The sequence below is a fragment of the Doryrhamphus excisus genome, chromosome 12 (assembly GCF_030265055.1).
Source record: "Doryrhamphus excisus isolate RoL2022-K1 chromosome 12, RoL_Dexc_1.0, whole genome shotgun sequence".
NCBI lineage: Eukaryota > Metazoa > Chordata > Actinopteri > Syngnathiformes > Syngnathidae > Doryrhamphus > Doryrhamphus excisus.
The window spans coordinates 18,636,141-18,649,306 of record NC_080477.1 but is presented as its reverse complement, the minus strand read 5'-3'; the positions used below and the strand labels follow the sequence as shown (position 1 = coordinate 18,649,306).

The 13,166-nt window shown below is 40.5% G+C and overlaps 1 protein-coding gene across 1 annotated transcript; it reads right to left on the bottom strand.

Annotated features, from left to right (window-relative positions):
* Window positions 1-660: 660 nt before the first annotated feature.
* Window positions 661-13,166, bottom strand: chrna3 (cholinergic receptor, nicotinic, alpha 3). The gene is made up of 6 exons (XM_058088428.1): window positions 13,085-13,166; window positions 11,910-12,049; window positions 9,456-9,500; window positions 4,028-4,137; window positions 1,770-2,961; window positions 661-797 (listed from the first exon to the last, which is right to left on the bottom strand). The coding sequence occupies exons 1-6, from the start codon at window positions 13,146-13,148 to the stop codon at window positions 669-671; spliced, it is 1,680 nt and encodes a 559-aa protein (XP_057944411.1). The 5' UTR covers window positions 13,149-13,166; the 3' UTR covers window positions 661-668.

The following is a 13,166-nucleotide window of genomic DNA, read 5'->3' as shown; positions in this document are numbered from 1 at the left end:
ATTTCAGATATACATCAAATGCAGTCGCTGATAGCGTTCATTCTTCTAAAGGCAAAATTTGGATCCAGTCTGTCATAATGGAGTCATTAATTATTCATCTGGGACATTTTGGGATTTTACATTTGACAGCAAATAATTCCTTGAGTCTCAATGGAGACAAGCAGGGGGCCCAAAGAGCTCCTTTATCACTTGATCGTGATATTGATTATCCTATCAGTTGACATTGCTCCCAGGGAGCTCACCAGATGTGGAACAGTGATAAATAGAACCTCGGAGGCCTTTTTTTTTTTTTTTTTTTTAGATTAAATCTGCAGCCCTAAGGCACTAGAAGACATTGGATTTATTTAGAAATATATTAAAGAAGTCAAAGTTGTCTGGAAATAGAATATACAGTCTTTATTCATCATGTTATTTTTGGGGCATCTTTGGAAGACCTCACAAATAAATAGAGGTTGTAGTAGCACTATATCACCACAGGATGTCACTCCATGCTTTTTTTCCACTTCGTGCTTGTTAATGTGCAGTTTTATAGTTATTTATATTGTCATTTGGTGACAGTGACTTGTTCCTGTCCTCTCCTTTAAAGAGTCCTGGAAAAAAAATCTTCATTTTGAAAGTCTAAAGTGTTTAAAGTTTGGTAAAAGTACAAAAAAATATATACAGTGTATTCATATGTCGTCCCCAAGTAGAAGCGGTTGGAGGAAAAGGCCAGCGGTTCCAAGGATGCACACTAGGACAAAAACCCACAGGAAGATGCGATCAATCACCATGGCAACGTATTTCCAATCATCCTGAACCTGTGAGAGGATGACAAAACAATGAATTCAAGATAAAAACTGTAGGACACATTATCGCATTCATGTGGTTCTGCTGCCCCCTAGTGGAAGATGGAGCACACATCCAAATGACCAAATACTGGTCCTCAAGAGCAGGGGTCTCAAACTCAATTTACTTGGGGGCCACTGGAGCTAGGGTCTGGGTGAGACTGGGCCGCATCAGGTTTTCCCCAAAAAAAAACGCATTTATTTATTAAAAACTTTATTATTTATTTATTAATTATTTATTTATTTATTATTTATTAAAAACTTCGCTTTGGTTCCAATTTTCTACAAGAAAAGCTCTGATAAAACATTCCACTGTTTTCAAATATCTTACTTTTTATTTTTCTACACAAAATAAGATGAAAAATAAATAAACAAATTAAAAAGAAAGAAAATCAATGAATCAGTAATAAATAAATAAGTATAATAATAATAATAAAACGGCAAATAATAAAAACTTAAGAAACCACATATAGTTGGTGGGTAGACAAATTATTTTTTTCAGATTAAAATTAACAAAGCATTATTAGAATTATAATATATATATATATATTTATATATTTATATTTACAACATATTGCGCAACTGCAGGGTCTTGAGACACATGCTAACTCGCAAACTAGACAGCTCGCGACCTAAACGGTAGTCTTCAAGTTATTTCCTTTAAACTTAAATAGCCAAAAACTTACCACTTCCACACGGATAGGGAGGATAACTATTAACAGTTATTTAACCTTTAACATGAACATTAATCAAACGTAATATTTTTTTCTGGGTACATGATACCATACAGCATCCATATCAAACTTGCGTGGGGCCGCACTAACATTAAACTTTCATATCAAGGCCATAAAAGGGGGCCATAAATCTAGTATCCTGCGGGCCACATTTGGCCCGCGGGCCGCGTGTTTGAGACCCCTGCTCAAGGGCGTACCAGTGAGCTCTCACCTCTTTGGCCTCATTCTGTAGTCTCATGTTCTCCGCGATGTATTTGATGCTCTCAATCGCCTCCCTCACCTCTGCGGAGACCGGCAGCAGAGACATGGCTCCAACATCCAGGGACTCCGAGCTGGAGCATTGACTCCCAGATCCGGTTGCAGCACCACCTCCGGTTAAGACTCCGAGGCTACCGAGGCCTCCGTCGCCTCCACCCCCGGAATCCGCTGGCAGTTTTCCGGATCTCTGGTGCCAGCAGGTGTTGCAGCGACCCTCGCAGCACAGCGATCCTGACCCGCTGCGCTTGGCCGCTTGGCTTCCACTCAAGTTGTTGAGATTGGAGAGCTCCGTGTTGTTGAGGAGCCTCTGGCGGTTGGTCAGACTCGACACCACGCTGGATGCCAGAGCCTCAGCTTTATGTTGTCTCTGCAGGGGAGGGTGAACACCGCACGGCCTTGACTGGATCATCTGAACGGTATTGTTGATCTTCTCTGGATCTCTCTCGGGTCTGGTCATGAACATGATTTTGGGCAGCAGACCGAGGAAGACTCTACGTACCCAATTGGGCATCGTGTGAGTTTTTGGAGTGCGGTAGTGGACGTTCAGTACAAACACGGTGATCACAATGGAGAGGGTGACAAAGATCATTGTGAAGAGGAGGTACTCGCCGATGAGAGGGATGACCAATGACGTGGAGGGTATGGTCTCAGTAATAACGAGGAGGAAAACGGTCAAGGAGAGAAGCACGGAAATGCACAGCGTGACCTTTTCTCCACAGTCCGACGGCAAGTAGAAGACCAGCACAGTGAGGAAGGAGATGAGAAGACATGGGATGATCATGTTGATGGTGTAGAACAACGGCAGGCGGCGAATGTACAACGAGTATGTGATGTCCGTGTAGATCTCCTCGCAGCAGTTGTACTTAATATCGTGCTTGTAGCCTGGGGCGTCGATGATCATCCACTCGCCGCTTTCCCAGAAGTCCTTGAGGTTGATCGTGGAGCCTATCAGCACCAAGTCGATTTTAGCCTTGTCGTAGGTCCACGAACCGAACTTCATGGTGCAGTTCTGGTAGTCGAAGGGGAAGTAGGTGACGTCGATCTTACAGGAGCTTTTGAATATGGCGGGAGGGATCCAAGTGACTTCGCCGTTGTATCGGAGAAGAGCCTTTGTTTTGTCGTCAACCTGGAAGTCTCCGACTGCACTGTGGAACGGGAAAGACGGCGGGATGGAGGAACCATCTTATATTTCATCATTTTAGATCTTTGTATTTACTGTAGTCTGTCCTAGTACTGATTTGCTCGACCTTTGCGAGTAGATCAAGATCGATGTATGTCCTCTACCTGATCATACACCGATTCTCACCTATTTCTGTGTTTACATTACAGATTCCTTTGATGTGGTGTGGAGCAACCCTGAGGTCCACTACAGGTCTGGTGGGACTTTCACACTTGGTCTCTGTCAGACTTCCAAAAAAACTCAGAGCAGGTAGTCCATATGTTTTGTTCATGCAGTATGTAAACGCTCACAACCAACATGAGGCACATAAACTGGAATCGGTACACCGAAAATCGACCTGGACCCCCGTTCTGATGGTTCACATTTACGTTCACACTAAAAAGTTTTCTCGAACATAAGCACGTCGGCATATTTGGAAGTTCGAATTAGTGTCACCGAATTAGATTGTAAAACGTAGCATAGCATAGCATAGCATAGCATTTCAGTATGTGGAATCAAACTATGGAATGGATTGAGTAAGGAACTCAAACAATGCACAACGATGAGCCAATTCAAGAAACAATACAAGCAGTCGATGTTTGCTAAATACAAGGATGAAGAGTTTTGAACCAGTCATGATGTGCTATACATTTTAAAATTAAAATTAAAATTAAAATTAAAATTAAAATTAAAATTAAAATTAAAATTAAAATTAAAATTAAAATTAAAATTAAAATTAAAATTAAAATTAAAATTAAAATTAAAATTAAAATTAAATGAATTTTAAAAACCTAAATTGTAATAGGAAAGCAGGAAGTGAACAAATGTAACAGTTACTGATTGTAAAAGTACCAGATGGAGGGGTAGGATTTAATAAGCTTTGCTTCTTCCTACTCCTTTTGGACATGTGGAACTGTGAACTGATTATGTGATGCATTCAATTGTAATCTGATGCATGTTCAAATGAAATTAAACCATTACCATTACCATCATATATTCAAATATTTATGTCTTTATGTCGTAGCATTTCCATGAAAAATAAACACACTCACTTGTTATAAAGCACAATGTCAGGCTTCCATATCCTGTTGGATGGCACACGTATAAACTCAACCCCTCCAAAATCTTTCGGATTCCACTTGAGTTTGTAGTCATTCCAGATCTAAAACACACAACAAAAATTCTATTGAAAACCATAGCAAATAAAAAATATTATATAATTATCTTGGCTGCATGGTGACCAAGTGGTTAGTTAGTTAGGAGACCTGAGTTCAATTCCACCCTCGGCCATCTCTGTGTGGAGTTTACACGTTCTCCCCGTGCATGCGTGGGTTTTCTCCGGGTACTCCGGTTTCCTCCCACATTCCAAAAACATGCTAGGTTAATTAGCGACTCCAAATTGTCCATAGGTATGAATGTGAGTGTGAATGGTTGTTTGTCTATATGTGCCCTGTGATTGGCTGGCCACCAGTCCAGGGTGTATCCCGCCTCTCGCCCGAAGACAGCTGGGATAGGCTCCAGCACCCAGTAGAAAAAGAATGAATGAATGAATGAATGAAGAAATACATTTTTAATGTTGACAACAGGAATGGTTAGCACACAGGCCTCACAGCTCGGAAACCCGAGTTCAATTCCACCTTCGGCCATCTCTGTGTGGAGTTTGCATGTTCTCCACCATGCATGCGTGGGTTTTCTCCGGGTACTCCGGTTTCCTCCCACATTCCAAAAACATGCTAGGTTAATTAGCGACTCCAAATTGTCCATAGGTATGAATGTGAGTGTGAATGGTTGTTTGTCTATATGTGCCCTGTGATTGGCTGGCCACCAGTCCAGCGTGTACCCCAAGACAGCTGGGATAGGCTCCAGCACCCCCGCGATCCTTGTGATAATAAGCAGTAGAAAATGAACTAATTAATAAATTATGCAGTATTTTGAGAGAAAAAAAACACATCCATAGCAGGTGACAAATCAATTCAATTTGATAGCCCAGTGATGAATAAAAAATGTCTATAAATGAAACACAACATCTGTCTCACACATTAACTCACTCTCCTGCAAAAGTGCTCATCATCTCATCCCTACTATAGAAATACAAAAAGCAGACAACTTATTCGGTTTGTGCAGAAGGAAATAAAACGCACCACAATGTGTTTAATGGGCCTTATTGCTAGTTTTTTTTTTTTTTTTGCTTCGCTGCAGCTGGCAATCCTCGCAAGAGCCTTAATGAGACAATAGTAGGGCAGCACGCGGGTCCTGTAAAGCTTTCACTTAATTAAAAAACAGTAAATGTCAAGTAAGAAGTAGGATGCGAGCTGTCGGTACAGAGTGAAATATGTGACGTATAAACCAGACTGGGGCGGCACGGCGGTCGAGTGGTTAGTGCGCAGACCTCACAGCTGGGAGACCAGGGTTCAATTCCACCCTCGGTCATCTCTGTGTGGAGTTTGCATGTTCTCCCCGTGCATGCGTGGGTTTACTCCGGTTTCCTCACACATTCAAAAAACATGCTAGGTTAATTAGTGACTCCAAATTGTCCATAGGTATGAATGTGAGTGTGAATGGTTGTTTGTCTATATGTGCCCTGTGATTGGCTGGCAACCAGTCCAGGGTGTACCCCGGTGTACTCTCGCCCAAAGACAGCTGGAATAGGCAAAATTTTTACTTTATTTTAGTTTTACTGTACAGTGGTTGAATTCTCTTTTGCTTGTGTATGATTGAAAAGGGCTGCACGGCGGACGGGTGGTTAGCGCGCAGGCCTCACAGCTAGGAAACGCGAGTTCAATTCCACCTTTGGCCATGAATTCTTTTGGCCTATTCCAGCTGTCTTTGGGCGAGAGTACACCGGGGTACACCCTGGACTGGTTGCCAGCCAATCACAGGGCACATATAGACAAACAACCATTCACACTCACATTCATACCTATGGACAATTTGGAGTCACTAATTAACCTAGCATGTTTTTTGAATGTGTGAGGAAACCGGAGTAAACCCACGCATGCACGGGGAGAACATGCAAACTCCACACAGAGATGACCGAGGGTGGAATTGAACCCTGGTCTCCCAGCTGTGAGGTCTGCGCACTAACCACTCGACCGCCGTGCCGCCCCAGTCTGGTTTATACGTCACATATTTCACTCTGTACCGACAGCTCGCATCCTACTTCTTACTTGACATTTACTGTTTTTTAATTAAGTGAAAGCTTTACAGGACCCGCGTGCTGCCCTACTATTGTCTCATTAAGGCTCTTGCGAGGATTGCCAGCTGCAGCGAAGCAAAAAAAAAAAAAAAACTAGCAATAAGGCCCATTAAACACATTGTGGTGCGTTTTATTTCCTTCTGCACAAACCGAATAAGTTGTCTGCTTTTTGTATTTCTATAGTAGGGATGAGATGATGAGCACTTTTGCAGGAGAGTGAGTTAATGTGTGAGACAGATGTTGTGTTTCATTTATAGACATTTTTTATTCATCACTGGGCTATCAAATTGAATTGATTTGTCACCTGCTATGGATGTGTTTTTTTTCTCTCAAAATACTGCATAATTTATTAATTAGTTCATTTTCTACTGCTTATTATCACAAGGATCGCGGGGGTGCTGGAGCCTATCCCAGCTGTCTTGGGGTACACGCTGGACTGGTGGCCAGCCAATCACAGGGCACATATAGACAAACAACCATTCACACTCACATTCATACCTATGGACAATTTGGAGTCGCTAATTAACCTAGCATGTTTTTGGAATGTGGGCGGAAACCGGAGTACCCGAGGGTGGAATTGAACCCCGGTCTCTCAGTATCTGTGACTCAGCAAATTCAAGACAGATTCCAGTTGAATTACTGCTTTCTCTGATAAATCAATACAACCAGGAGGGAATCTGGAATGAGAAATGACCGCTTCCAAAAACAACCAAGGACACAACGGATAAAGGGGTCAAAGGGTCAACAGCAGTCCAGGTTTCAGCCCACTGGGATAGAACATAAAACTTTACTATGATGATATACTGTATCATAACATTAACTCTGATTGAGTTCTTACTTGATTCCCGTGTGTTTTGCAGGTGATTGAGGACTGGAAGTACGTGGCCATGGTGGTGGATCGCATGTTCCTTTGGATCTTTGTCATCGTGTGTGTGGTGGGAACCCTGGGCCTGTTTTTACAGCCCCTTTTTCAAAGCCAGGTGGTTCAGAACCAGCAACCCACATCTGATATGCCTCGCATTTGATGGTAATAGTAGCCTGAGGTTTAGCCCCAGTTCTTTAGCAAAGAATGCTGTATTTGCAGAGAAATTGATGACAACGGAATCTGTGAAGTCAATTTGGAATTTGAGCAAGATTCATCAGGAAAAATAAGTCTTGGAAGCTGCACAAAACAAGTCTGAAGCACCGTCAGGCATGATGTCCTAGACCATCAAACGTTTTATGGCTTTTTATGGCTTTTTTTTGCAACACTTATTCCAAAAGAAGTTGCGGTCTCAGCAAGCAGACTCATATTCAAAGCAGTAAGACTCACACTTAACAAATGTAACATAAAGTGTGTTGTGTTTTTTTTTAACATTTTACAGTGGTTAACTTTTCACTTTTGCATTACGTCTGTAATTTAGAACTTATTTTGCTTAGCTGTGAATGTCGGTTGTCTATGCGTCAGTCCCGGGATGAATGGATGTATTACAATGTGATGTGTGATTACTGTCTGAATACATGTACAAATACCTTGTTTCAGTTTGATTATACTCCATGTAAAAAAAAAAGGTAAATAAAGTTTTAAAATGTCTGTTATACGTTGTTGTACGTCAAAACTGACATTGACATTTTGACTTACTGTGGTTAAAGAAATGCTAGTCAAAACAGCAGTACCCATCGAGACATGTAAACACACTTTAATGACTGTGTGGAGTTCATTCATTCATTTCGCGAGAGTTGGGGGGGTGCTGGAGCCTATCCCAGTTGTCTTCGGGCAAGAGGCGGGGTACACCCTGGACTGGTCGCCAGCCAATCACAGGGCACATATAGACAAACAACCATTCACACTCACATACTATGGACAATTTGGAGTCGCTAATTAACCTAGCATGTTTTTGGAACGTGGGAGGAAACCGGAGTACCCGGAGAAAACCCACACATGCACGGGGAGAACATGCAAACTCCACACAGAAATGGCCGAGGGTGGAATTGAACTCGGGTCTCCTAGCTGTGAGGTCTGCGCGCTAACCACTCAACCGTTGTGCAGCGTAACGGTGAGTTATTATGTCTTATTATTGCTTATCATGTTTACTATGTTAGGTAATAGGAGTGTAAATGTGACTATAGGGGTGCTATATCATGTCTTCAGGGCTCTAATGCCACTGGACTGGTTGCCAGCCAATCACAGGGCACATATAGACAAACAACCATTCACACTCACATTCATACCTATGGACAATTTGGAGTCGCCAAGTAACCTAGCATGTTTTTGGAATGTGGGAGAAAACCGAAGAAAACCCACGCATGCAAACGCCACACAGAGATGGCCGAGGGGGGAATTGAACTCCTAGCTAGGGGATCCTAGCTGTGAGGCCTGCATGCTAACCACTTTTCACAACGTACAGCCTTTTTTCCCCAATCATGAAAAACGATATTTTAAAAATGCTGTATCCAAAACGTGTTCATTCCACCTCATATGGGTCCAGAGTCCAGAGGGAAGCTGATATCATTGCAGCACCCTGACAGGCACCAATGAATTTCATTAATTCATTAATTTTCTAACGCTTATCCTCACAAGTGGGGTGCTGGAGCCTATTCATACCTATGGACAATTTGGAGTCGCTAATTAACCTAGCATGTTTTTGGAATGTGGGAGGAAACCGGAGTACCCGGAGAAAACCCACGCAAACTCCACACAGAGGTGGCCGAGGGTGGAATCTCTATGTGGAGTTTGCATGTTCTCCCCCGTGCATGCGTGGGTTTTCTCCAGGTACTCCGGTTTCCTCCCACATTCCAAAAAACATGCTAGGTTAATTAGCGACTCCAAATTGTCCATAGGTATGAATGTGAGTGTGAATGGTTGTTTGTCTATATGTGCCCTGTGATTGGCTGGCGACCAGTCCAGGGTGTACCCCGCTTCTCGCCCAAAGAAAGATGCAAAACTGACTCGCTGCATGATGGCAACTGAGGAACCATAAGGTCACTTGATTAGGAACACCTGCGTCTGTCCTGTGTTACGGCTCTATTACCACCTTGAGATGAGTGAAGACATTGATGGTACATCTGATAGACTGTTCTTTTCATTTAAAATACATCCGCTCCCGTCTCTTTACAGTATTAGTGATGGAGTTGATGTGATGCGTATCGTGGTTTAAGAAACAGTTCTACAAGGATCAATGTGCCTAACAGCCCCCTTCTTTCTCCTCCATAAATAATTCATTCATTCATCCTGCCAGTCTAGAGTGAGACCCATACAGTACATGACACCCTTGTCTTCAGGTCCATTCGTGTGGTGAACTTACATGTCTCAGCCACAGATTGGTCTCCATGATCTGATTGACTTCATCCTAAAAAAAAAAAAAACAGAGTGTATTTTAGGACAGGACAAACTTTGAATATTTTAGCATCATCACATCATCTGACTGGCCGATTGCGTGTTCCTGCAGCTGAGTCCTCCACACCTGCAGCCTGAAGCTGCAGCCTTAACTTCTATTCCGACAAATAAGGCGTATCGGTGGGGGGGGGGGGCGTGTAGGGTGAGGTTTGTGACTTAGACCGTGAAGGAATCAATCTCATGATCCAGTGATTTCTTTGCATGAAGCATTGAATTCAGTTGAAAATTGAAGCTCCCTGTGTCTCCATGCGGGTTTCGGAACACAGGTGGAGGAGGGGCCTCCGGAGGATTGGTGTAGTGATGAAACCAGAGCATGTTCAATTACATACACCCGTAACTACATTTGAACTAAACTGCATCTACAGCCCATTTCACACTGCCTGGAAAAGCCACCGGTTGTCCCACTTCCGTATAAATGGCACTGACACAAAGTGAGGTAATAATAATAAAATAATATTAATAAAAAAAATAGTCTGAAAATTTATTTTTAAATGTATTTTTATTTATTTTTTTGGCTTAAAAATAAATTACTAAAAAATAAAGATAGGTAGGTAGATGGAGCCATGGGGGGTCAATAGCGGAATGAATAAATATTGCAATACAGTGCAATCCATACATTTGTTCAGAAAATCCAGTCAAAAATCTAATTGACTTTTACAAAATAATAATAATAATTATAAAAATAGTCTGAAAATGTATTTTTTAAATGTATTTTTATTTATTTTTTTTGGCTTAAAAATAAATTACTAAAAAATAAACATAGGTAGGTAGATGGAGCCAGAGGGGGTCAATAGCAGAATTAACAAATATTGCAATACAGTGCAATTCATACATTTGTTCAGAAAATCCAGTCAAAAATCTAATTGACTTGTACAAAATAATAATAATAAAAATAGTCTGAAAATGTATTTTTTAAATGTATTTTTTTGGCTTAAAAATAAATTGCTAAAAAATAAAGATAGGTAGGTAGATGGAGCCATGGTGGGTCAATAGCGGAATTAATAAATATTGCAATACAGTGCAATCCATACATTTGTTCAGAAAATCCAGTCAAAAATCTAATTGACTTTTACAAAATAATAATAATAATAATAATAATAATAAAAATAGTCTGAAAATGTATTTTTTAAATGTATTTTTATTTATTTTTTTGGCTTAAAAATAAATTGCTAAAAAATAAAAAAGATGACTGAGAAGAGCTTATGCTCGGCTTCTGAACATGTGCCCCCTGTATCAGAATGCAACCAGTGGGGCAGAGTGTGTAGTGCCCCACCTAAATTTTTATTGACTTATGATACTCAATACGTAGCACAGATTCAATGTGTATATTACCGTCCTGGTTTCTGTCAGTCTAGAGGGCATGACCGGCATGTTTTCTGTCATATTCCATGCCGACGGGGCACAAATGAATGTGCCCCATGAATTCTGCCTAGCAACAGGCCATGTAAATGCACAATTTGATCATTTGACTATTTTGTCTGTTGATGTACAGTATGAAATAACTAAAATGATAATTAAACGGTTTCATTTATAAGAGGATTGACTATTCGGTCATAAGGAGGCGTGACGGAAATGTTCAATGCCGGTACTATGAGCTGTTGAGTCCTGCTGTAGAAATTGGCGAAGGCTCACCCACGCCAATTGCATTAGGATATGAGGGGCAGCAGGTGCAGGAACGGAATAAAAGTCATTCATCAACACGGACAGCGAGATGGCATGCTCTTGTCAAGCGCAAATCTCCCATGTAAGCATAATGTAAACAGATGGTAATGTGGAAAAATTCATTATCTGTGCAAATGAAACTTTTATTACAATCTTCCGTTTTTGAATCCGTATGCAATCTGGCTGAATCAACACTACGCTTGAGAGTGGCGTTTTAGGGGGGGTTGTGAAAAAATAGTTTCAGTCCAAGCTACATTTCAATAACTCAACTAATTTAGCACAGATCAAGTAGGACACCAACTAATGTAATTTCCGATACATCAGTGTTTAAGCCACACCCATAAAATTTCGAGCGAAAAATAGACTATATGAGTTATTAAAAAAACTCACAATGAGCTTGTGGAGCCACTGAGGATCGTAGAACGTCGTTACTCAATGTGACAGTCCGACTCACGGTGTCATCTTAGAAAGAACGCTAAAATCATCACTAACAATGTAACACTCAAAGGTTAGCTAAGAAATATACAAGTACCGATACAAATTTTTTTTTTCCACAAACGACTGACATTATCTTTTTCACCCGCTGCCTTCTTCCATCCATATCCAAAACTGGTCAATGACGTTAGTACCGTATGTTGGAAGAAAGTGGTGAACCACACATTGCCCAGCTATAGACAGAAACATTCCCCAACCGACTCACCACTTTGACCAGCTGTGACATGGACACCTCGAACTGGACGATGACGGGCTCAGACACGTTCTCCACGGGTCGTATGTACTGGTTGTAGTTGGAGAAGATGACTGAGAAGAGCTTATGCTCGGCTTCTGAACATGTGACCCCTATAGCAGAATGCAGGTTTAGGTCATAGATAGGTAGGTAGATGGAGCCAGGGGGGGTCAATAGCGGAATGAATAAATATTGCAATACAGTGCAATCCATACATTTGTTTAGAATTTCCCAAAAAATCAAATTGACTTGTACAAAATAATAATAATAATAATAATAAAAATAGTCTGAAAATGTATTTTTAAAATGTTTTTTTTTTTTTTTTTTGGCTTAAAAATAAATTGCTAAAAAATAAAGAAGATGACCAAGAAGAGCTTATGCTCGGCTTCTGAACATGTGCCCTCTGTATCAGAATGCAGGTTTAGGTCATAGATAGGTAAGTAGATTTAGATTTAGTACCATACATTTGTTCAAAAATTCCAGTCAAAAATCAAATTGAATTTTACAAAATAATAATAATAATAAAAATAGTCTGAAAATGTATTTTTAAAATGTATTTTTATGTATTTTTTTGGCTTAAAAATAAATTGCTAAAAAATAAATACATACATAATAAATGGATAAATAAGTAGTGCATTTTGAAATGCATGCATTCATTGAATAACAACGATATTTTTTAGCAAAGGTATTTGGGAATTACTTGCTGTTTTTTGTAAGGTTCAGGGTATTACATAGAGGTTTAGATGCGTGGAAAAAGATGGTAATGGTTTCCAGTATCTATTTCCAGTATGCATACTGGTTACATTAGAGAAAATCTCACAATTGCATTTATACAATTCAACATGTCCAAAGAATCATTATTGTATTACATGCAATACTACTATATTATGTTATACTGTATATAATACTTATAGGTGTGGACAATATATGCTGCCTACAGTCATGCTGTATAAATAAGGCTGATTTGGTTGTATTTCATACCAGCATGACCCCAAGACATTAGCATCTTGGGGTTGCCAGTATTTGTCCATGACTCTATAGTGCAAAGTCATGTTGCTATACAGCAGGATTAAAACATGCCGCTTCACTGAAGTCTGCCTTTAACTTAACTGTAAGTCATCTTAAGTAACAGAAACTCTCACACTCACCCCCCAGATGCAGCAGAAGGAAGGAACAGGTGGAAAGAAAAAGGAGGTAAAAAGTGGTTTTCATCTTCCTGGCGAGTGATGG

Bases quoted from the DNA above. Each gene is read 5' to 3' on its own strand.
- chrna3 (XM_058088428.1), bottom strand. From the start codon at position 13,148: ATGAAAACCACTTTTTACCTCCTTTTTCTTTCCACCTGTTCCTTCCTT. The intron at 12,050-13,084 runs GTGAGTGTGAGA...ATTCTGCTATAG, and splicing joins CCTTCTGCTGCATCTGGGGG to GGGTCACATGTTCAGAAGCC. The intron at 9,501-11,909 runs GTGAGTCGGTTG...TTTTTTTTTTAG, and splicing joins TGTCACAGCTGGTCAAAGTG to GATGAAGTCAATCAGATCAT.